The sequence below is a fragment of the Ranitomeya variabilis genome, chromosome 2 (assembly GCF_051348905.1).
Source record: "Ranitomeya variabilis isolate aRanVar5 chromosome 2, aRanVar5.hap1, whole genome shotgun sequence".
Classification (NCBI taxonomy): domain Eukaryota; kingdom Metazoa; phylum Chordata; class Amphibia; order Anura; family Dendrobatidae; genus Ranitomeya; species Ranitomeya variabilis.
Window position 1 is genome coordinate 835809894 of NC_135233.1, and position 25290 is coordinate 835835183.

General features: G+C 42.0%; 1 protein-coding gene across 4 annotated transcripts in view; it reads right to left on the bottom strand.

Annotated features, from left to right (window-relative positions):
* Positions 1-25290, bottom strand: part of DLGAP2 (DLG associated protein 2) — a 1328681-nt gene that overhangs the window by 1199487 nt on the left and 103904 nt on the right. For all 4 annotated transcript variants that reach the window (XM_077290075.1, XM_077290073.1, XM_077290074.1 and 1 more), the window contains one exon: positions 6265-6372. In XM_077290075.1, the coding sequence (XP_077146190.1) occupies positions 6265-6279 (15 nt within the window). In that variant the 5' untranslated portion in view covers positions 6280-6372. The remainder of the gene's footprint in view (positions 1-6264; positions 6373-25290) is intronic.

Below are 25290 nucleotides of genomic sequence, written 5' to 3' on the forward strand. Positions count from 1 at the left end.
GCACAGTGTCAGCCGCAGCCGGCGACTAACAGCAGCGGCTGAGCGATCAAGGGTCCCCCAGCTACTTAAGGGAAATTAATATTCATTTCTTTCCACTCCCATAGGCATGGAGAGCAGTGAATATTCATTCCCTTAAGTAGCAGGGACACGGCCGCTGCAGCTGCTGGCACTGGAACAAAAAGCTGTGCGAGAGCGCAGGTATGGTAAGTAGGATGTTTGGGCTTTTTTCTGCTCCTCTGATGGGGGCATGCATACAAAAGGATAGGGATGAGAAACCATGAATACCAGGATAGGGATTAGGAACCATGCAAAGATGGGGATGAGGAACCATGCATACAAGGATAGGGATGAGGAACCATGCATACAAGGATGGGGCTGAGGAACCATGCATACCAGGATAGGGATGAGGAACCATGCATACCAGGATAGGGATGAGGAACCATGCATACCAGGATAGGGATGAGGTACCATGCATACCAGGATAGGGATGAGGAACCATGCATTCCAGGATAGGGATGAAATTGCTATGCATGCAAGGATGGGGATGAGGACTCATGCATACCAGGATGGGGATGAGATGGCCATGCATACAAGGATGGGGATGAGGAACCATGCATACCAAGATAGGGATGAGCGGCCGTGCATGCCAGGATGGGGATGAGGGGACAATGCACACCTGGCTTATACTCGAGTCAATACGTTTTCCCAGTTTTTAGTGGCAAAGTTAGGTGCCTCGGCTTATACTCAGGTCAACTTATACTCGAGTATATACGATAGTGCTTTTTTTGCATGGCTTATTCTAAGAGATATAATTTACTTATTTTTCTGCCAGCAGACCTGTAGCTGAAGGCTTGATTTTTCAGGACAAGATGTCATTTTGAGAGATACTAGTTTTTTATTGCTTTTATTGCGACTTTTTGATTCTTGATGCTTTTTATTCCATTCATTTTTTGTGCGTCAGTACGATGAAAAAGCTTTTAGACCCTTCTTATGACAGGGCTTAACAGGCCAAAATACTCAAGGCCATTACTTGTTTTCAGGTTGCCATTGCGACTATCAAGACCGGCAATCATGTGATGCCGATAAGGTTAAAGAAGGAACCCTCTACCTGTTGACCATCTAAATACTGTTGCCCCCAACTGTGGCATCATGGTAAATGGCTACAATCATTGCTAACACTGATTAGGGCTAATGCAGTAGGGTGTCATTATATGATACAGTTGACACAGGCTTCATTTTCACCCTTCGAGGCTGATTCTTTACATATAACTCAGAGTTCATTTTGTATGGTTCTGAGGAATAATTGTATTGAATTAATCACCACCATAAAAAGTGTATTGGCAGTTGGTAAGAGGTTAAAGCATGGGAGTACAACCTGCTACATATATTTCAAGCTCAGTGATACTCTCAATCATCAATACACAAGGCATGCCGGCATGGCAGTACAGAAAGATGTGGCTGTCAAAAGTCGATAGATACATGATCATACAATGTTGTACTCTCCTTCCTGCAGTGATCATAAATTTCTTTTGGATGCTCAAAAGTGACTGTGCATTACGGGAGCAGAGACAGATAGAGTAATGGTGCATCGTGTGGCTGGCACTTATGTGGAACGCTGTATAGCCGACACTGTATTGCTGCAGTAACAACCAATGTTTGAGGATTACTTAATAACCATAATGCTGGTTATACCACCATGTTATTTGTACTACACACTTACGTACATATTTTGGACCAAAAAGAAGTCTTCATCAGGATTTTAACCCTTTTTTTTATTATATTCACTATTAATAAAGATATTTTGTAAATCATGTCCATATAGTTAGTCTGGCAATTTGGATATCTTGTTGTCTCAGTTGCAATTTTGAATAAATTAATGAATTATAGTACCAGAAAGTTTTGGCCTGTCAAGTCAAGTTTTAGGCTGTCTGAAATTAAGACAGTAATAATATCCACATTTAATTTTTAACTATGTGTTTCCTTAAAAAATCTTTAAGCTTCGTTCCCACGATGAGTATTTGGTGAGCTTTGGATGGAGCAGATTTTCAGCAGTATTTCTGCACCAAATAGTTAAAGTAGGTTTTTTGCGTTTTTGACTCTGCGGTTTTTGTCTCTTTTTGGCATGTCCTGTTTTAAATAAAGCTACTTTGTTTTTTAGGCATCTTGGTAGTTGACTTTGACAAAGCTTTATTGATACAGTCAGATGGACTTTACATGCATCTTTAGTGCATTTCCCTCCATTTAATGCAATTCTATAGGGAAAATCTGCACATAAAACCCGGCGTACCCGCAAGAGAAATTGTTATGCTGCAGATGAGAAACACGCACCGTAGGTCAGTCTACGCTGTGTAAATGAAAAAAAAAAAGCTGAGTGGGCCTGAGGTTTCTATAAATCCAACATATTTTGCTGAAACTGTAAGACGTTTTTGCGCAGTGAAAATATGCAGTGTCAACAACTCACCAACCACTCACTGTGGGCACAAAATCTTTAAAACAAATAATGTTTGAATAAAGTCCCAGTTTGTAGTGCCACTGTACAGAATAAAATGCATTACTTGGCTCCCATTGAATATTCACTTATATTAATTGAAGCTGGAAGTCATTTAGAAACAGTCATCCTAGCATAAAGTTATCAAGATCAGACCACTCATCAGTCATACTAATAATGCATATAACCAGCGAATGCCCAGCCCAGACAACCCCTTTTTAACAAGTAACTGTTTTGGCATATTGGTTTGTTTACTGCAATCTACTTCAGGGAAAATGGAATAAATACAGTCATGGCTGAAAGTGTTGGAACCCTTGAAATTATTCCAGAAAATGAAGAATTTCTCTAAAAAAAAAAGTTTGCAAATACAAGTTTCATTATACACGTTTATTGCCTTAGTGTGTCTTGGAACAATATAAAAAAACAGAGGAAAAAAAAGGCAACATGGATATTATTTCACGCAAAACCCCCAAAATGGTCAGGACAAAATTGTTCGCACCTTTCCAAAATTGCAGGTAATCAACTTCGTTTCAAGAATGTGATATTTGCCACAGGTCAGTTTGAACAAGCAACAGGTGTGGGCAAGATGAAAATTATACCTGAAACCAGATATAAAGGAGAAAAGTTGACTCAAACTTAGCACTGTGTATCTGTGTGTGCCACACTAAGCATGGAAAACAGAAAGAGGAGAAGAGGACTGTCTGAAGACTTGAAAACAAAAAATTGTTGAAAATTATCAACAATCTCAAGTTTACAATTCCATTTCCAGAGATATTGATGTTCCTTTGTCTAGGGTGCGCTACATAAATCAAGAAGTTTACAATCCACGACAATGTAGAGAATCTCCCTAGACGTGGACAGCAGAGAAAAATTGATGTAAGGTTGCAACGTAGGATAGTCCGGATGGTGGATAAGTAGCCCAAATCAAGTTTCAAAGAAAATCAAGCCTAAGGGTGCATCAGTGTCAGCGCGAACTAGCTGTTGTCATTTGAATTACATTTTTGTGATGTTTTAATACCCACAAAGGAAATAAACATGTGTATAACAAAACTTATGAAATTGCAATAATTTCCTGGGAGAAATACTTCATTTTCTGGAACAATTTAAAGGGTGCCAACACTTTCGGCCATGACTGTATCACAATTAGCTCCAAACTAGTGTTGATCTACTTGTGTAATCTAACTATCCGTTTTATCTGTGATCACTTCCGCCAGGCTGCACTTAGCACTTTAGCTCCACATGGTGATCTCTAGCTGCCGTGGCCTCATTTATTGAACACATTGGCGGGTACTCTATTTGGTAACAACTTTGATATTTCTCATTGGGGTACCTATTTGAAGATTTCTCCATATGTTACTTATCCCTTAAACAACTGATTTCTATACTAGGGCTGGCAACATACCAATCATCTAATAGGGTTCACCTATTGGGCTATAGCATGGACTTATATGTCTGTTGCCCACATTTGTACAACCATTCTAATGCACAAGATCCTGGCCATGTCAAATGTTATCTTTTGATTATGTTATTTCATGATTGTGCTTTGTGAGTTTTGTCTGGGGGTGACCACCATTGGTCAAAGCTTTCTTTTTTGTGCCCATTGGCATTTTTAATTGTTTTTAATGTGTGGCTTATGTTTTGTTGTTTTTTTGTATCCAATTAAATAAATTGTTGTTCAGGTGACCACCATCTTTATGCATATTCTTTTGCTCTTTTCGTCCTTTATGTACACTTTGTATGCATAGGGTTGATCCCTGATTGATATATTTTTTCCATCGGTGGTGCCTGCAACGCCCCTGTTTTTCACTTTCATATTGAAACATGAGTTAAAAGGGTTTTCCGCTTTTACAAAGAAGGACCCGAACTGATCAGATAGTAGTTAAAAAACAAATCGAGTCAACACTCAATTTTCCCAGCGCAAGCACTAGCTATTGGCTGCAGCGGTGACATTTGATTAAAGTGTGCATCGCCACTGCAGTCAATCTCTAAGCTCGGCAGTTCTTGCCACTCGGGGGGATGAACGATGTATTAGTACTTCCATGGCCAGCGCTCATAGCAGATGATCAATTCTACTACACATAGCAGGGATGAAGTCCTGCTATGTGTTGTGTAGCAGAAGCAATCAGACAATCGCAGCTTCAATGGAGACTATTGAAGCAAGTATAAAGTAGAAAAAAGTTGAAAAAAAGTTCAAATCACCTCCTATTTACCCCATTCCAAATAAAATAATTAAATAAAAATTAAAACTACACATATTTGGTAAGCCATGTTCTGAAACGCCTATATTTTGGCTATGCATGTAGAAAAGCCGCGGAGACACCATCACGTGTTTCTCAACGCAAGCAATGAATAGCCAGGTCTTTCAACGGGAAGGAACAACCACGGGAAGGGCAGCATCCAATAAAGGAAAACCACCTATGCCAAAACATGCTATCCATCCACAGACAGCTGTTTCGGGGTATTTGCCCCTCATCAGTGTGGAGTAGGAAACTGGCTATTAGGAGCAGTGTCTAGTGAAAAGACTATAAACATAAGGGTGAATGACCTCGGGGAGATCAAAACATCCAACACCGCGGAGACACCATCACGTGTTTCTCAACGCAGTGATCCAGAACACTGCCCCCATCCCTAATGGGAAATATGCAAATGCATGTAGAAAAGCCGCGGAGACACCATCACGTGTTTCTCAACGCAAGCAATGAATAGCCAGGTCTTTCACCGGGAAGGAACAACCACGGGAAGGGCAGCATCCAATAAAGGACAAACACCACCGCGGTGTTGGATGTTTTGATCTCCCCGAGGTCATTCACCCTTATGTTTATATATATTTTGGCTATGTCAGGAATATGATTTCATAGAATTTATTTTTAATGCAAGTTTCACTTCTGTCAAGATGATATTCCTTCCCATACAATTAAATAACTTTTTATATTTCAGCTACCTAACTAAGCATGTACACAGTAAGAAGTAATAGGATGACTACAACTGAAAAGGTTAGTAAATGTTAAAATAATATATAATATATACAGATGTGTCTCACAAATTAGAATACACATGCACAGATGGAGATCTCGGCATCAAGATCTTGGGAGATGAGATATCAGCGCAGCACTGGACACCACCAGCAGCAGTACGCCGCACATTCGAACACCCTCTGCGGCCTGCAGCAACGCTCCACTCTTACCTCCTCCAGCCGTGACCCTGCTCCACTGTGGTCGGTAAGGTATATCTGCATTATAAGACGCACCCCCATTTTCCCCCAAAATTTAGGAGAAAAAAGTGCATCTTTTAATCCGAAAAATACAGTATACATACATATACATATATAATAAAAAATGGAGGCAGCGCATCAAAGTGAAAAGGTGCTGTTTAATAGCCCAAATTGGCGAAGTTTCGGCTCAAAGTCGTGACCCTTTTTCAAGCTTTTTCAAGGCTTGAAAAAGGCTCACAATCTTGAGCTGAATCATCGCCATTTTGGGCTATTATATAGCACTTTTTCACTTTGAACTGATGTGCTGCCTCCATCTTTTATCTTCTATATTGAAGGTTTGGTATTTGCCTGGGGGGCATCCAGGTAGGCTTTTGCCTGTTGCTGCTTTTTGTTTTTTACATATATACACCAACACACTGTTGCAAAATAGTGTCATCACATAGATCAATTACTTCCCTTGAACAGTTCTGATTTTAAAATGACACATGAACATTGAGAAATAGTTAATGGGTTGGGAAACATAAAAAGCAAAGCAGGTTATCCTTGGAAAGTGATAAAACATTACCTGAGTAGTCCCCATTATGTCTCAGCCTGATGTACGATGCAGACATTCGAAGGCAGCAGTGAGGGGAGAATGTTCGCTTACAATCCAGCTTCAATATGTTGATAGAACCTAGGATGGGAATGAAGAAAAAATAATGTAGAAAATGATGAAATCTCATAAAATAAACTGGCTCGTGAACAAAGACCAGTATTTATGACTGTTAAATATTAATTATTAATTGAATTATTCTTATTCTCAATTCTGTACTGAGCACATTGCCTCTCACTGACATTACAAAAAGCTATTTCTGTATATGTAGCTCAGAGTAAAGTCAACACCATATAGAGAGGACACGTGGTCTATGGGACATTTACTGTATAATCATGGCTCTTAGGAGGTGGAGGGGGCTGTCACATGGGGGTCACCTCCTGCCTGCTTCTCCATCATTCTCCATGGACTTCAGACAACTCACAAAAGGAATGAACAACTGGTAGCCATGATGACTTCTATTCCATGACAGAAAGACAGAGGCTTTTTACCATCTCAGGAAAGATGAGGCACAAATGGACAATCTGATCGTAACTAGTTTACCTATTTTATGTTTTACTGCAATGCGGTTTTTCTGTGGACAATTCAATAAACCACTACATTTTCTATGAAAATATCATGACATTTTTCCTTTAAAGGGAACCTGTCACCCCCAAAATCGATGGTGAGCTAAGACCACCGTCATCAGGGGCTTATCTACAGCATTCTGTAACGTAATTCTCAACAGGGCAGACCACGGTGGGAAGACCAGGAGAGGACGTCATGGAATGAAGATAGGAGGCGCCGGAGCGGACCTGAGACACCCATCGGACCGGACCAGCAGCGGGACGGCCCCTGGGTGAGTATATTCTAACCTCTTTTTCTCCTCTTTCAAGATACATCGGGGGCTTATCTACAGCATTACAGAATGCTGTAGATAAGACCCCGATGACGGTGGGCTTACCTCATCATCGATTTTGGGGGAGACAGGTTCCCTTTAAGAGTAACGCAACTGGTAAAGAGTCCTGATTAAATAAATGTGTGAAATAAGCATATTTAACAATGACCTGATGAGATTTTGCTGTTGCCTGCTAGCCAAAGCATGACAATGTTCAAATAATTGAAGCATTGTGTGATGTTGTACACAGATTTCACTTTCTGACTCTCTTTTCATTAATGATCATGAACTTATAGCTACAAATACACACAACTTTATGTCTCTTGCCACAGGACAATCTGCTGTAGAGGATGACAATATGGGGGTGTTTGTTCCTACTTATTTCTGTTTTTTTATCCTTTACATACAAATAATTTTACATGAATGCTGGTATTCTGAAATGCATTGTATTTTTACGCCAATTGTTCGCCACACTGGAGAATTGAAAAATGAGTATTTTCCATATATTTTTTATTTACGCATATTTTCTCTCATTATTCTTAATGACATTATGCTGAATATATATTTATTACCATTTGCTCTTTTGTGAACACATCAGTGGTGAGTCTTCATATTTCCTTACATCAAGTATTTACTGGGAGACCAATAGAAGAGGTCCTTATGGGGCTGTCTCCAGGATTTTGGCTGTTTAGAATTGCGTTCATTTAATAAATTAGAGCTATATGAATTAGGTTGTAAGCCTATTAGATGCTTTTTTAATACGACAAAAAAAGAATAAGAATGAGCTCTAAGTGGAGGAAATGTAACTGCTTGGACCCCATAGGTCTAAGCACCAAGTCAGATGTGTGGTCACTTTCCATTATATTTTATGCAGTATATAGTGATGAGTGAACATGCTCAGAAAACGAGTTCTCGAGCATGCTTGGGTGTTATCCGAGTATCTTGGGTCTACTCAGATATGTTTGAATCTCTGTGGCTGCATGTTTTGCAGCTGTCTAACAGCCACAAAACATGCAGCCGCAGGACCTCGAACATGTTATCCAAGTATCTTTGGCTTGCTCAGGTAATATGATATAATTATAATTATGACAATAATTATCCGAGCAAGATACTCGGATAACACCTAAGCAAGTTCGCGCATCACTAGTAGTATTGCTTGATAGTTCTGTATCTCCAATTCCCTTTATTGGGGAGAAAGCACTAAAGGTAGGGATTGTCCGAACTTAGGCTACAAGTCTGCAGTCACTCTATGTGACTGCAGATTTGTGAATCCTTGCATCGAGTGCACTGCGTGCTGTTAGGATTCTCCGGTGCCAGCGTCGAGCAAGTATGTGACTTCCATACATGTGGTCATGAGGCAAATAGATGTGATTGGTCTCACTCAATGCAAGTGTATTGAACAAGGCTAGACATATAGAGTTGGAATGTGTTTGGAAGCATGCAAATTCAATACTTGTGGTCACATGACTGCCCTGCTTCTGACACAGGAGAATACTCACAGCGCACAGTGAGTGCGATGTGAGGATTCAAAAGTCTGCAGTCATATAGAGTTACTGCAGACTTGAAGCCTAAGGCCGGACAACCCTTTTAAAGTCTCTACCACACACTGGTCACCCCCAGATTCTCAAGATTTGTAAAATGTCTTTATTAAGGGGGCTGTCTGACACTAAACAAATGACCTGTCCTTAGGTCAGCTGAAATCTATTACCCAAAATTTGTGCTGGTGGTTCCACCTTATATCCTATCATGTGAACAGTAGATAAGATACCCCCTGGAAAACTTGAAGTAAGATGGTCACGTGGAGTAATTAATCACAGTCTTCTTTACAGGTGGTGTCCTAATTTACATGGATTTCACTTCCCTTCAGTGTTGAGAGGGTTAAGGACCCTTTCCATGCTGCCTGAGACCATACAGCCTGGTTGTACTCAGCTTCAACTGCTTAACCTTTACTCCCTCTATATATAAAGCCTCTGGGCGTTTAATCCCTGCTGCTGAAAGATTCCTCTTCCTGCGCCCAGTGCTAAAGCTAAGTAGTTGAGGTTTGGAGTTGTAGTGTTAGTTGAGGTTTGGAGTTGTAGTGTTCTGTAGTTTGCTGTTGTACATGTGTGCTTATCTCCTGGTCCCTTTTGCCATTTAGTTTATGTCTCCTTGTCCATATATCCTCCTCAATATTGTTGGTTAGTGCTTCTGTATGACAGAGGTTTTCTGTCATCCCTGTTTTGTCTTTGTGTCTGATTTACCTTTCATTTCTTTCTCATGCCTCATGGGGTGGGGGAAGGGTCAGATTAGATTTTTTACAGAAGCATAGTAAGGTCGAGACTCATGCCTGTCTACCTTTAAGAATACCATCAGGACATTTACAGACCCAGGTTGTTATGATCCCAGTGGCTGGGGATCACAGGAAATACTAGCTAAGTAACTAAACGTAGACACGAGCTCTAGGGAGGTGGTAACTAGACTGACTGCAAAACCTGATCCTATCCAAACACACTAAAGGTAGCCGGTGAACGTGCCTAAAATCCTGGACGTCACGACGCAGCCTGAGAAACTGACTACCCCTAAAGAGAAAGCAAGACCTCACTTGCCTCGAGAGAAATAACCCCAAAGATATAGGAAGCCCCCAACAAATAATAACGGTGAGGTAAGGAGAAAAGACACACGTAGGAATGAAAACAGATTCAGCAGATGAGGCCCCCTAATACTAGATAGCAGAAGACAGATAGCGAACTGTGCGGTCAGTAAAAAACCCTACCAAAATATCCACGCTGAGAATTCAAGAACCCCCACACCAACTAACGGTGTGGGGGGAGAAACTCAGCCCCCCAGAGCTACCAGCAAGCTGGGAAATCACATATTAGCAAGCTGGACAAGAAACATATAGAACACTGATGATCAAAAAATGAACAAAACAGAAACTTAGCTTCTCTTGAAGAGACTGGGAGCAAGGTAGTCAGAAGGAATCAGAATAGCACTGAATACATTGACAGCAGGCATAGACTGAGAGTCCAAGTGAGCTTAAATAGAAAACCAGCCCACAGATAACAAGACAGCTGATGCCAGTCACAAACCTGCAGAAAGACAGCACTGTCATGGTTCCCAATGGCAGGGGAACGTCAAAACACAAAAATAACGGATGAGCTCTGGGTGATGGAATCTCGAGCTGACCGTGAGCTAAATGTACCACACAACTAATAGCAGCCAGGGAGCATACCTATGATTATTCCTAGATGCCACGCGCCAGCCGGAGGACTAACTACTCCTGGTAGAGGAAGAAACAGACCTGGCTTACCTCTAGTGAAATACCCCAAAGATGATAGAAGCCCCCCACATATAATAACGGTGAGTTCAGAGGAAACTACATACACAGTATGAAAGTAGATTTAGCAAAGAGAGGTCCACTTACTAGATAGCAGAAGGATACAAAAGAGGACTTCACGGTCAACTGAAAACCCTTTCAAAAAACCATCCTGAAATTACTTTAAGACTCCTGTGTCAACTCATGACACAGGAGTGGCAATTTCAGCCCACAAGAGCTTCCAGCTACAGAGAATTACAAAACTGCAAACTGGACAAAGATACAAAAACAAAAGGACAAAAGTCCACTTAGCTGATCAGCAGACTAGTAGCAGGAACATGCAACCGAAGGCTCTGGTTACAATGATGACCGGCAAGGAAATGACTGGAGAGCAAGGCTAAATAGGAAACTCCCAAACACTGATGGGAGCAGGTGAACTGAGACCGCAAAGCACACACAAGTCATCAGTACCACCAGCAACCACCAGGGGAGCCCAAAAGCGGATTCACAACACAGCACTCACACAGTACCACTTGTGACCACAAGAGGGAGCCCAGAAATAGAGTTCACAACAGTACCCCCCCTTGAGGAGGGGTCACCGAACCCTCATCAAGACCCCCAGGGCGATCAGGATGAGCCGCATGGAAGGCACAAACCAAATCGGCCGCATGGACATCAGAGGCGACAACCCAGGAATTATCCTCCTGACCATAGCCTTTCCACTTAACTAAATACTGAAGCCTCCGTCTGGAAATACGAGAATCCAAGATCTTCTCCACCACGTACTCCAATTCGCCCTCAACCAGCACCGCAGCAGGAGGCTCAACAGAAGGAACCACAGGCACCACATACCTCCGCAACAACGACCTATGGAACACATTATGAATGGCAAACAATGCTGGGAGGTCCAAACGAAAAGACACCGGGTTAAGGATTTCCAAAATCTTATAAGGACCGCTGAAGCGAGGCTTGAATTTAGGAGAGGAAACCTTCATAGGAACATACCGAGAAGACAGCCATACCAAATCCCCAACACGAAGTCGGGGACCAACACCGCAACGGCGGTTGGCAAAGCGCTGAGCCTTCTCCTGTGACAACTTCAAATTGTCCACCACATGGTTCCAAATCTGCTGCAACCTATCCACCACAGAATCCACCCCCGGACAGTCAGAAGGCTCAACCTGACCCGAGGAAAAACGAGGATGAAAACCAGAATTGCAGAAAAAAGGCGAAACCAAAGTAGCAGAACTAGCCCGATTATTAAGGGCAAACTCGGCCAATGGCAAAAAAGTCACCCAATCATCCTGATCAGCAGAAACAAAACATCTTAAATAAGTTTCCAAAGTCTGATTAGTTCGCTCGGTTTGGCCATTCGTCTGAGGATGGAAGGCCGATGAAAAAGACAAATCAATGCCCATCTTAGCACAAAAAATCCGCCAAAATCTGGACACAAACTGAGATCGTCTGTCAGACACAATATTTTCAGGGATGCCGTGCAAGCGAACCACATTCTGAAAAAATAAAGGAACCAAATCGGAGGAGGAAGGCAACTTAGGCAAGGGCACCAAATGGACCATTTTGGAAAAACGATCACACACCACCCAGATGACAGACATTCTCTGAGATACTGGAAGATCTGAAATAAAATCCATGGAAATGTGCGTCCAAGGCCTCTTCGGGACAGGCAAAGGCAAAAGCAAACCGCTGGCACGAGAACAGCAAGGCTTAGCCCGAGCACAAATCCCACAGGACTGCACAAAGGAACGCACATCCCGCGACAAGGAAGGCCACCAGAAGGACCTAGCCACCAAATATCTGGTACCAAAAATCCCAGGATGACCTGCCAACACCGAAGAATGAACCTCGGAAATAACTCTGCTGGTCCATCTATCTGGGACAAACAGTCTCTCTGGTGGGCAACGGTCAGGTCTATCAGCCTGAAATTTCTGCAGCACTTGTCGCAAATCTGGGGAAATGGCAGACAAAATCACTCCCTCTTTGAGGATACCAGCCGGCTCTGAAACTCCCGGAGAGTCAGGCACAAAACTCCTAGAAAGGGCATCAGCCTTCACGTTCTTCGAACCTGGCAGGTACGAGACCACGAAATTGAAACGGGAGAAAAACAACGAACAACTAGCCTGTCTAGGATTCAGGCGCTTGGCAGACTCGAGATAAATCAGATTTTTGTGATCAGTCAAGACCACCACACGATGCCTAGCTCCCTCGAGCCAATGTCGCCACTCCTCAAATGCCCACTTCATAGCCAACAACTCCCGATTACCAACATCATAATTCCGCTCGGCAGGCGAAAACTTTCTTGAAAAGAAGGCACAAGGCTTCATCACAGAGCCATCAGAGCTTCTCTGCGACAAAACAGCCCCTGCTCCAATCTCAGAAGCATCCACCTCGACCTGGAAAGGAAGAGAGACATCAGGCTGACATAAGACTGGAGCTGAAGAAAACCGGCGCTTCAGCTCCCAAAAGGCTTCCACTGCCGCAGGAGACCAATTAGTCACATCAGAACCTTTCTTGGTCAAATCCGTCAAGGGCTTAACCACGCCAGAAAAATTAGCGATGAAGCGACGGTAAAAATTAGCAAAACCCAAGAACTTCTGAAGACTCTTAACAGATGTAGGCTGAGTCCAGCCATGAATAGCCTGGACCTTGACTGGGTCCATCTCAATAGTAGAAGGAGAAAAAATAAAACCCAAAAAGGAAACCTTCTGTACTCCGAAGAGACATTTTGAGCCCTTCACAAATAAGGCATTAGCACGCAGGACCTGAAACACCATCCTGACCTGCTTCAAATGGGACTCCCAATCATTAGAAAAGACCAAAATGTCATCCAGATACACAATCATAAATTTATCCAGATATTCTCGGAAAATGTCATGCATAAAGGACTGAAACACAGAAGGAGCATTAGAGAGTCCAAAAGGCATCACCAAGTACTCAAAATGGCCTTCGGGTGTATTAAATGCTGTTTTCCATTCGTCCCCCTGCTTGATACGCACAAGGTTATACGCACCACGAAGATCTATCTTGGTGAACCAACTGGATCCCTTAATCCGAGCAAACAGATCAGACAATAATGGCAAAGGATACTGAAATTTGACCGTGATTTTATTTAGAAGACGATAATCTATACAAGGTCTCAGAGAACCATCCTTCTTGGCCACAAAAAAGAATCCTGCACCAAGAGGGGAGGAGGATGGGCGAATATGTCCCTTCACCAAAGACTCCTTTATATAACTCCGCATCGCAGCATGTTCTGGTATAGACAAATTAAAAAGTCGTCCCTTAGGGAACTTACTGCCAGGAATCAAATTTATAGCACAATCACAATCCCTATGAGGAGGCAGGGCACCGGATCTGGGCTCATCAAATACATCCTGGTAGTCCGACAAAAACTCAGGGACCTCAGAAGGAGTGGAAGAAGCAATTGACACCAAAGGGACATCGCCATGAATCCCCTGACAACCCCAACTTGACACAGACATAGCTTTCCAATCCAGAACTGGATTATGGGCCTGCAGCCATGGCAGACCCAAAACTACAACATCATGCAAATTATGCAGCACAAGAAAGCGAATCACCTCCTGATGTACAGGAGTCATGCACATGGTCACTTGAGTCCAATACTGAGGCTTATTCTCAGCCAATGGCGTAGCATCTATTCCCCTCAGTGGAATAGGAAATTCCAAAGGCTCCAGAACAAAACCACAGCGCTTGGCAAACGACAAATCCATAAGATTCAGGGCAGCACCTGAATCCACAAAAGCCATAACCGAGTAGGATGACAAAGAACAGATTAAAGTAACAGACAAAATGAACTTAGGCTGTATAGTACCAATGGTGACAGGTTTAGCGATTTTTTTTAAGCGCTTAGAGCATGCTGAGATAACATGAGTAGAATCACCACAGTAAAAGCACAACCCATTTTGACGTCTATGACTTTGTCACTCAATTCTAGTCAGAATTCTGTCACATTGCATTGACTCAGGTCTCTGTTCAGAGAACACCGCCAAAGGATGCGCAGATTTGCGCTCCCGCAAACGCCGATCAATCTGAATGGCCAAAGCCATTGAATCACTCAGACTTGCAGGCGTGGGGAAGCCCACCATAACATTCTTAATGGCTTCAGAAAGACCCTCTGAAATTTGCAGCCAGGGCACACTCATTCCATTGAGTAAGCACTGACCATTTCCGAAATTTTTGACAGTACACCTCAGCTTCATCCTGACCTTAAGAGATAGCCAGCAAAGCCTTTTCTGCCTGGTTCTCAAGACTAGGTCCCTCATAAAGCAGTCCAAGCGCCAGAAAAAACGCATCCACATTCAGCAATGCAGGATCTCCTGGCGCCAGAGAGAAAGCCCAATCTTGAGGGTCGCCGCGTAACAAGGAGATAACAATTTTAACTTGCTGAGCGGAATCACCAGAGGAACGAGGTCTCAAAGATAGAAACAATTTACAATTATTCCTAAAATTCAGAAACCTAGATCTATCTCCAGAAAACAACTCAGGAATAGGTATCTTTGGCTCAGACATAGGGCTATGAACAACAAAATCCTGAATATTTTGCACCTTTGCAGCAAGATGATCCACACTAGAAGTCAGACTCTGAATATCCATGTCTGCAGCTGAACTCAAAGTCACCCAGAGATTAAGGGGATGAGAGAAGCTAGACAGACTGCAGCAAAGGAGGAAAAAAAAAAAAAATTGTACTCAGGACTTCTTTTATCCCACTTCATGCGATGCATAAAACACTTTATGGCCTGCTGTACTGTTGTGATCCCAGTGGCTGGGGATCACAGGAAATACTAGCTAAGTAACTAAACATAGACACGAGCTCTAGGGAGGTGGTAACTGGACTGACCGCAAAACCTGATCCTATCCAAACACACTAAAGGTAGCCGGTGAACGTGCCTAAAATCCTGGACGTCTCGACGCAGCCTGAGAAACTGACTACCCCTAAAGAGAAAGCAAGACCTCACTTGCCTCGAGAGAAATAACCCCAAAGATATAGGAAGCCTCCAACAAATAATAACGGTGAGGTAAGGAGAAAAGACACATGTAGGAATGAAAACAGATTCAGCAAATGAGGCCCGCTAATACTAGATAGCAGAAGACAGATAGCGAACTGTGCGGTCAGTAAAAAACCCTACCAAAATATCCACGCTGAGAATTCAAGAACCCCCACACCAACTAACGGTGTGGGGGGAGAAACTCAGCCCCCCAGAGCTACCAGCAAGCTGGGAAATCACATATTAGCAAGCTGGACAAGAAACATATAGAACACTGATGATCAAAAAATGAACAAACGGAAACTTAGCTTCTCTTGAAGAGACTGGGAGCAAGGTAGTCAGAAGGAATCAGAATAGCACTGAATACATTGACAGCAGGCATAGACTGAGAGTCCAAGTGAGCTTAAATAGAAAACCAGCCCACAGATAACGAGACAGCTGATGCCAGTCACAAACCTGCAGAAAGACAGCACTCACACAGTACTACTTGTGACCACAAGAGGGAGCCCAGAAATAGAGTTCACAACACAGGTCCAGGGACTTACTGAAGACTGTCACAACATGACACCAGCAGTAACCACTAAACAATATAGGGGTCTGCAGCGTTGCCCTATGTACATTGCTAGTATCCTGCTGTAATATTCTACAGCTATATCAACCCCATATTAGAAACCTAGTCAAACTCTACATAGTTTCTTGTAGAACAAAAAACAAATAATAAAAATATTCTCTCAGGCTTCTTTGTCAAGACAGCAGAAACTTAGCAGGACTGATCAAACATTATTCTGGTAATTTATTCTGCAGCAGGTAACAACCTTATTATATTATTGTAATGCCTGACGTTATTGCACCGGAGGGAATAAGAATGTTAACAGAATGATCTCTCACCTCTTATTTTATTTGCAATAAACATACCTATTAGTTTGGTTGTAAAAAGATGGAAAATTCAAAAATGGTATTCTACCATTCAAAGTGTAATTATAATTGTTTATCTGCTAAATAGCTCATAATTCCAAAGGTAATTAAAGTCTTGTTTAGATAGGTTTCAAGGTTATGAATAATTGACATAAATTTAATGCATAATCTTCTTAGCTCTAATTAGTTTTGTGACATTAAACTAGGATAGCATGAAAATGTTGAGCAACCTAAATATTGATGTTCACAGAATTTAGAAGATTGCTTAAAATTCAGCGAAAAATGCTCAAAAGTAGAAAATGGGTTTTTAACCCCTTCGCCCTAAAGCCTGTTTTCACCTTCCTGACCAGGCCAATTTTTAGAATTCTGATCACAGTCACTTTATGAGTTCATAACTCTGGAACGCTTAAATGGATCCCACTGATTCTGAGATTCTGTTCTTGTGACATATTGTACTTCATGATAGTGGTAAAATTTCATTGATATAACTTGCGTTTATTTGTGAAAAAAAATGGAAATTTGGCGTAAAATTTAGCAATATTCAAAATTTCTATTCTTATGCCCTTAATTCAAAGAGTCATATCGTACAAAATAGTTAATAAATAACATTTACCGCATACTTTACATCAGCACTATTTTTGAAACATAATTTTTTTTTGTAAGGAAGTTATAAGCGTTAAAAAGTTCACCACTGATTTCTCATTTTTACAACAAAATTTGCAAAACCATCTTTTTAGGGACCGTCTCACATTTGAAGTGACTTTGAAGGGCCTATATGACAGACAATACCCAAAAGTCACATCATTCTAATAACTGTGCCCCTCAAGGTACTCAAAACCACATTCAAGAAACTTATTAGCCCTTCAGGTGCTACACAGGAATTATTGGAAAAAATAAACATTTACTTTTCTTTCACAAAAATTTTCCTTTAGACCCAATTGTTTTTTTTACTTTTGCAAAGGTAACAGGAGAAAATGGAAAATACAATTTGTTGTGCAATTTATCCTGAGCATGTCGATATCTCATATGTGGGAAAAATCTACTGCACACGGCAGGCCTCGGAAGGAGCGCCATTTCATTTTTTGAATGTAAAATTTGCTGGCATAGAGGATGCCATGTCATGTTTGGAGAGCCCCTGATGTGTCTAAACAGTGAAAACCCCTAACAAGTGACATCATTTTGGAAACTAGACCCCTTAGGGAACTTATCTAGATATATATTGAGCACCTTGAACCCACAGGTGCTTCACAGAAGTTTATAACATAGAGCCACGAAAAGAAAAAAAAATACATTTTTCCCAGATAAGTCTTTTTTAGCTCCAAATTATATATTTTCATAAGGGTAAAAGTAGAAATTGCTCTATGCAATTTGTTGTGCAATTTCTCCTGAGTGTGCAGCTACCCCATATATGGAGGAAAACAACTGTTTGGGTGCACGGCAGGGCTCGGAAGGGAAGGAGCGCCATTCGACTTTTTGAAAGTAAAATTTACTTGAATAATTAGCGGATACCATGTCGCATTTGGAGAGCCCCTGATGTGCCTAAACAGTGTAAACTCCCCACAAGTGACACCATTTTGGAAACTAGACCTCTTAGGGAACTTATCTAGATGTGTATTGAGCACCTTGAATCCACAGGTGCTTCACGGAAGTTTATGACGTTAAGCCGTGAAAATTTAAAAAAAAAAAAAAATCCTGCAAAAATCATTTTTAGCTCCAAATTTGGTATTTTCACAAGGGTAACAGGAGTAAATGGACCCCTTTTCCAGAGCCTTTGTGCTACCGGTAGCGTGGAAGCCCCTATATTTCCGTTAACAGATGTCAGTCCTGAGTGGGGACTGAGTTGAAGCTTTTATTAGTAACATTCTACATAACGTTTGGGATCATATTTATCCGGCGCTCTCGGCTGAGCACTTACATCGGGGTTTACATCTAAATCTCTGAGTGATGTGACTGATGAAACCCCTGATGCATCCATTAACTATAATGAGGTAACAGTTACTCTGGACTCCGCCTGGCCTCTGTTCAGCAGTGTCCTTCTTTTCAGAAGAGCACAAAACTTTGACCGACGGCACTTTTATGCAATCCTAAAAAGACGGACATCGTCAGATCACAGGTCCTATGGCGTCCACAGTGCTTCCATCTGCCTCATTAAAGGGAATCTTCTGCCAGGGGTTCAATTAGAATCATGTATTTCAGAGATTTACATGGAAACCCCGGTGTAAGTGCTCACGCAGAGCGCAGGATAAATGTGAGCTGAGCCTTACTGCAATCTTTGGGAGGCAGAATGAAAAAATCAACAGCATGTGAAGAATTGGTTTCATTTTTTACGCCATTCCTCCTGCGGTATAAGTGATTAGGCAACTTTATTCCTCGGGTTGTTGTGATTACAGCGATACCAGATTTATATCGGATTTTTATTTTTGGCTTCTGTCACTCACTAAAAAACGCTTTTTATTGCGAAAACTAGTTTTTCCATCACCACATTTGCCGAGCTATAATTTTTCCATAGTCACTGGAAAAGTCATCAAGCACAAAGTAACACTGTGGCCAAGAGTGAATAGGTGTCACCCTCCCGTCATAATAATTAAAAGAAGGTAATTGAATGAGAATACTCCCACATATAATACATGCAAACACCTGGAGTATACACAAAATCTCACCAATCATTATAAAACAGTTCATTTATTTAGTTACATAGTATATACAAATACACCAAAGTACATATTACAATAAATCCCCAAATACAGGAAGTACACAAGGAAAAAACTAGTGGTAAACCAGGGAAACAGCGGGAGATATAGTATATTCCCTCATGGTAACAGCATGATTCCAATCACATTGTGCAGAATTCTAAGACACAGCCTATCAGTAAGTCTATCGCACAGTTGCATAGTTATATCAATCACTGGTCCAGAACTGCAGTTATTCAATCAGCATGCTTATCCATGAATTGGGGTGACTCCCAAGACATCCCAAACGCCCCTGACACAAGTTTCGCGGTCCAGCTTTCTCAAAGGGGAGGTAATTTTTCCATAGTTTAGCCCATAGAGTCATGTTATGGATTGTTTTTTGTGGGACAAACTTATGTTTTTATTAGTACCATTTTTGGGCACATGACAATTTTTGATCACTCTCTATTCCGATTTTGGGGAGACGGAATGAACAAAAACAGCAATTCAGGAATTGCTTTATGTTTTTTATACTCTTCCACGTGTGGTAAAATTGGTAAGGCAGCTATATTTTTCGGGTCAGTATGATTACAGTGATACCCAATTTATATTTTTTTTATGCTTCGGCACTTTTACACAATAAAATATATTTTAATTATTTTTGCATCACTTTATTCTGACAGCTATAACTTTATTTTTCTGCTGATGGAGCTGTATGACTACTTGTTTTTGCGTGACAAGATGAAGTTTTCAGCTGTATCATTTTTATTTGCATTCGTCTTTTTCATCGCGTTTCATTGCACTTTTCGTTCAGCGGCATGATGATAAAGTATTGTTTTTTGCCTCGTTTTTTATTTATTTTTTTACGGTGTTTACTGAAAGGATTAATTAGTTGGACAGTTTTATAGATCGGGTCATTACAGACATGGCGATGCCAAATTTGTGCACTTTTATTGTTTCTTTTTTTAATTACATAAATAAATGTATTCATTGGAAAAATATTTGTTTCTTTTTTTTCTTTATTGGGGATTTTAAAAAAAACACATTTTAACACTTTTGAATACACCGTATATACTCGAGTATAAGCCGACCCGAGTATAAGCCGACCCCCTTAATTTTGCCACAAAAAACTGGGAAGACTTAATGACTCGAGTATAAGCCTAGGGTGGGAAATGCAGCAGCTACCGGTAAATGTCAATAGTAAAAATAGATACCAATAAAAGTAGAATTAATTGAGACATCAGTAGGTTAAGTATTTTTGAATATCCATATTGAATCAGGAGCCCCATATAATGCTCCATAAAGTTTATGATGGCCCCATAAGATGCTCCATATTAAAATATGTCCCATATAATCCTGCATAAAGGTTAATAATGGCCCCATAAGATGCTCCATAGACACATTTGCCCAATATAATGCTGCACAAATGTTGATTATGGCCCCATAAGATGCTCCATAAAGATATTTGCCCCATATTGTGCTGCACAAACCTTGATTATGGCCCCATAAGATGCTCCATACAGACACTTGCCCCATATAATGCTCCACAAACGTTAATCATAGCCCCATAAGATGCTCCATAGATATTTGCCCCATATAGTGCTGCACAAACGTTGATTATGACCCCATACAGACACTTGCTCCATATAGTGCTGTACAAACGTTATGGCCCCATAAGATGCTCCATACAGACACTTGCCCCATTTGCTGTTGCTGCGATAAAAAAAAAAAATCACATACTCACCTCTCCGTCGCTCAGGCTCCCGGCACTCAGGCTCCCGGCACTTGCTATATTCAGCTGCTCCACATTCCGGCGCCGCTCCATCTTCAATGTCTTCTACACTGACGTTCAGGCAGAGAGCGCGCACTAACCACGTAACCGCGCCCTCTGACCTGAGCGTCACTGCAGAAGACGCTGAAGATGGAGCGGCGCCGGAACGAGGAGCAGGTGAATATCGCGCAGCCCAGTGCTCCCCCTCCCCGTTATACTCACCTGCTTCTGGCGCTGTGCAGTCCCTGCTTGCCCGGCGCCACAGCTTCTTCCAGTTCTGAGCTGTCACCGTTACTGCTCATTACAGTAATGAATATGCGGCTCCACCCCTATGGGAGGTGGAGCCACATATTCATTACTGTAATGAGCGGTACCATGTGACCGCTCAGTACAGGAAAATGCTGGGGTGCTGGGGAGCCAGGGACCTGCAGTGACCGCGCCAGGAGCAGGTGAGTATTATTAGACAGCCCCCGCTCCCCCTCCCCTGCCGACCCCTGGGTATGACTCAAGTATAATCAGAGAGGGGGACTTTCAGCCAAAAAAAATGGGCTGAAAATCTCGGCTTATACTCGAGTATATACGGTAATTTATTTTTTACATTGTCCTATCCTGGGACATCACTGTATGATGTCAGATCGAATGACACTGTACCACGTAGTGGAGCACTGGGCAAGGCATACCCCTATACAGGGATTCCCCCCCATTGCGACATCAGGAGGCCCAAATGCCGTAAATCCTGGACCAGAAGGATGACCCGTACAGATCGTATAGAAGAGACTGTGGAATGCTGGGTCTGTCAGTGGAAAGAATCCCGGAAGCTCTGTGTAATCCCGGAAAAGCTGATCCAGCCGGTAGAGGTATCTGGATGGTTCAGTGAGGAAGCTTGGTCAGCCTGGAGTGAAATCCAGAGTGTCCAGAGGGATTCAGGATAGGGAACTGCCAGCAGAGCATTCTGAGGAGACAGAAGTAATGGTAACAATGCAAAGCAACAGTCTTCAAATCGCAAAGCACAGCACAGTGTGATCTGAGCAGGGGGCAACAATCCTACAGAATGACCACGTTGCCCAGGCACCTTCCTTAAGGGGAGGATGCCTTTTATGCACAGAGCATCACAGCACAGACAGCCCTAATAGAGAACAGGTGCCCTGCTGCTTTAACCCCTTACTGACATCTGACATACTATCCCGTCGAAGTGGGGTGGGCCCGTATGACCACCGACGGGATAGTACGTCATATGCGATCGGCCGCGCTCACGGGGGGAGCGCGGCCGATCGTGGCCGGGTGTCAGCTGCCTATCGCAGCTGACATCCGGCACTATGTGCCAGGAGCAGTCATGGACCGCCCCCGGCACATTAACCCCCGGCACACTGCGATCAAACATGATCGCAGTGTTTCGGCGGTATAGGGAAGCATCGAGCAGGGAGGGGGCTCCCTGCGGGCTTCCCTGAGACCCCCGGAGCAACGCGATGTGATCGCGTTGCTCCAAGGGTCTCCTACCTTCATCTCCCTGCAGGCCCTGGATCCAAAATGGCTGCGGGGCTGCATCCAGGTCCTGCAGGGAGGTGGCTTACCAAGCGACTGCTCAGAGCAAGCGCTGGTAAGCCTGCAGCACTGTAAGTCAGATCGCTGATCTGACACTGTGCATAGCAGTGTCAGATCAGCGATCTTACACTATAACCTGATGCCCCCCCCCTGAAGCAATGTTATAGTGTAAAAAAAAAAATTCACATGTGCAAAAAAAAAATTTTTTTAAATTCCTAAAGGAAAAAAAAAAAAAAAGATTGTTCCCATAAATAATTTTTTTTATCTAAATAAAAAAAAATAAAACATATTTAGTATCGCCGCATCTGTAACGATCCGACCTATAAAACTGTCCCACTAGTTAACCCCTTCAGTGAACACCGTAAAAAAAAAAACGAGGCAAAAAACAATGCTTTATTATCATACCTCCGAACAAAAAGTGGATAGCACGCGATCAAGAAGACGGATATAAATAACCATGGTACCGCTCAAAACGTCATCTTGTCACGCAAAAAACGAGCCGCCATACAGCATCAGCATCAAAAATAAAAAGTTATAGTCCCCAGAATAAAGTGATGCAAAAATAATTATTTTTTCTATAAAATAGTTTTTATCGTATAAAAGCGCCAAAACATAAAAAAAATGATATAAATGAGGTATCACTGTAATCGTACGAAGAATAAAACTGCTTTATCAATTTTACCAAACGTGGAATGGTATAAACGCCCCCCCAAAAAAGAAATTTATGAATAGCTGGTTTTTGGTCATTCTGCCTCACAAAAATCGGAATAAAAAGCGACTCGTCCCGAAAAAAAACAAGACCTCACATGACTCTGTGGACCAAAATATGGAAAAATTCTAGCTCTCAAAATGTGGTAACACAAAAAATATTTTTTGCAACAAAAAGCGTCTTTTAGTGTGTGATGGCTGCCAATCATAAAAATCTGCTAAAAACCCGCTATAAAAGTAAATCAAACCCCCCTTCATCACCTCCTTAGTTAGGGAAAAATTAAAAAATTAAAAAAATGTATTTATTTCCATTTTCCCATTAGGGTTAGGGCTAGGGTTGGGGTTAGGGCTAGGGTTGGGGTTAAGGCTACAGTTAGGGTTGGGGGCTATAGTTAGGGTTAGGGTTGGGGCTAAAGTTAGGGTTAGGGTTTGGATTACATTTACAGTTGGGAATAGGGTTGGGATTAGGGTTAGGGGTGTGTCAGGGTTAGGGTTGCGGTTAGGGTTACCATTGTGATTAGGGTTAGGGGTGTGTTTGGATTAGGTTTTCAGTTATAATTGGGGGGTTTCCACTGTTTAGGCACATCAGGGGCTCTCGAAACGCAACATGACGTCCCATCTCAATTTCTGTCAATTTTGCATTGAAAAGTCAAATGGCGCTCTTTCCCTTCCGAGCTCTCCCATGCGCCCAAACAGTGGTTTACCCCACATATGGGGTATCAGCGTACTCAGGACAAATTGTACAACTACTTTTGGGGTCCAATTTCTTCTCTTACCCTTGGGTAAATAAAAAATTGGGGTGAAAAGATCATTTTTGTGAAAAAATATGATTTTTTATTTTTACGGCTCTGCATTATAAACTTCTATGAATCACTTAATGGGTCAAAGTGCTCACCACACATCTACATAAGTTTCTTAGGGGGTCTACTTTCCAAAATGGTGTCATTTGTGGGGGGTTTCAATGTTTAGGCATATCAAGGACTCTTCAAACGCAACATGGAGTCCCATCTCAATTCCAGTCAATTTTGCATTGAAAAGTCAAATGGCGCTCCTTCGCTTCCGAGCTCTGTCATGCGCCCAAACAGTGGTTTACCCCCACATATGGGGTATCGGCATACTCAGGACAAATTGTACAACATTTGGGGTCCATTTTCTCCTGTTACCCTTGGTAAAATAAAACAAGTTGGAGCTGAAGTAAATTTTTTGTGAAAAAAAGTTAAATGTTCATTTTTATTTAAACATTCCAAAATTTCCTGTGAAACACCTGAAGGGTTAATAAACTTCTTGAATGTGGTTTTGAGCACCTTGAGGGGTGCAGTTTTTAGAATGGTGTCACACTTAGTTATTTTCTATCATATAGACCCCTCAAAATGACTTCAAATGAGATGTGGTCCCTAAAAAAAAAATGGTGTAAAAATGAGAAATTGGTGGTCAACTTTTAACCCTTATAACTCCTTAACAAAAAAAATTTTGGTTCCAAAATAGTGCTGATGTAAAGTAGACATGTGGTAAATGTTACTCATTAAGTATTTTGTGTGACATATCTCTGTGATTTAATTGCATAAAAATTTAAAGTTGGAAAATGCGAAATTTTCAAAATTTTCGCCAAATTTCTGTTTTTTTCACAAATAAACGCAGGTAATATCAAAGAAATTTTACCACTATCATGAAGTACAATATGTCACGAGAAAACAATGTCAGAATCACTGGGATCCGTTGAAGCGTTCCAGAGTTATAACCTCATAAAGGGACAGTGGTCAGAATTGTAAAAATTGGCCTGGTCATTAAAGGGGTTAAGAATGTGCAGGAAGTGGGGTGCGCCTCCTAAGAGCATTCCCAGGAGACTTGCCAAGGGGATGCAGGTTCTTTGCAGAGAAAGGAGCCGCCAATCGTCTGGAGCCATGGACAGGGTGAGCAGTACCATTGGAGCTGCATGATAGGTGCCGGTCTCCCTGCACAGCGGAGACCGAACCCGCAGCAGGGACAGAGCGGGTGAGGTGCATAGCACCGAGTGATGAGCACTGTCTCCTCATCCATGAGAGACTGGGCTCGTGGCTGAGGGCATGACAGTACCCTCCCCTTACGCCCCCCTTCTTCAAACCTGCCAGGAACTTTCTATTGAGGACAGGGGCATTAACGTTCTCCTCAGGCTCTCAGGATCTCTCTTCAGGACCGTATCCATTACAGTCAACCAGAAA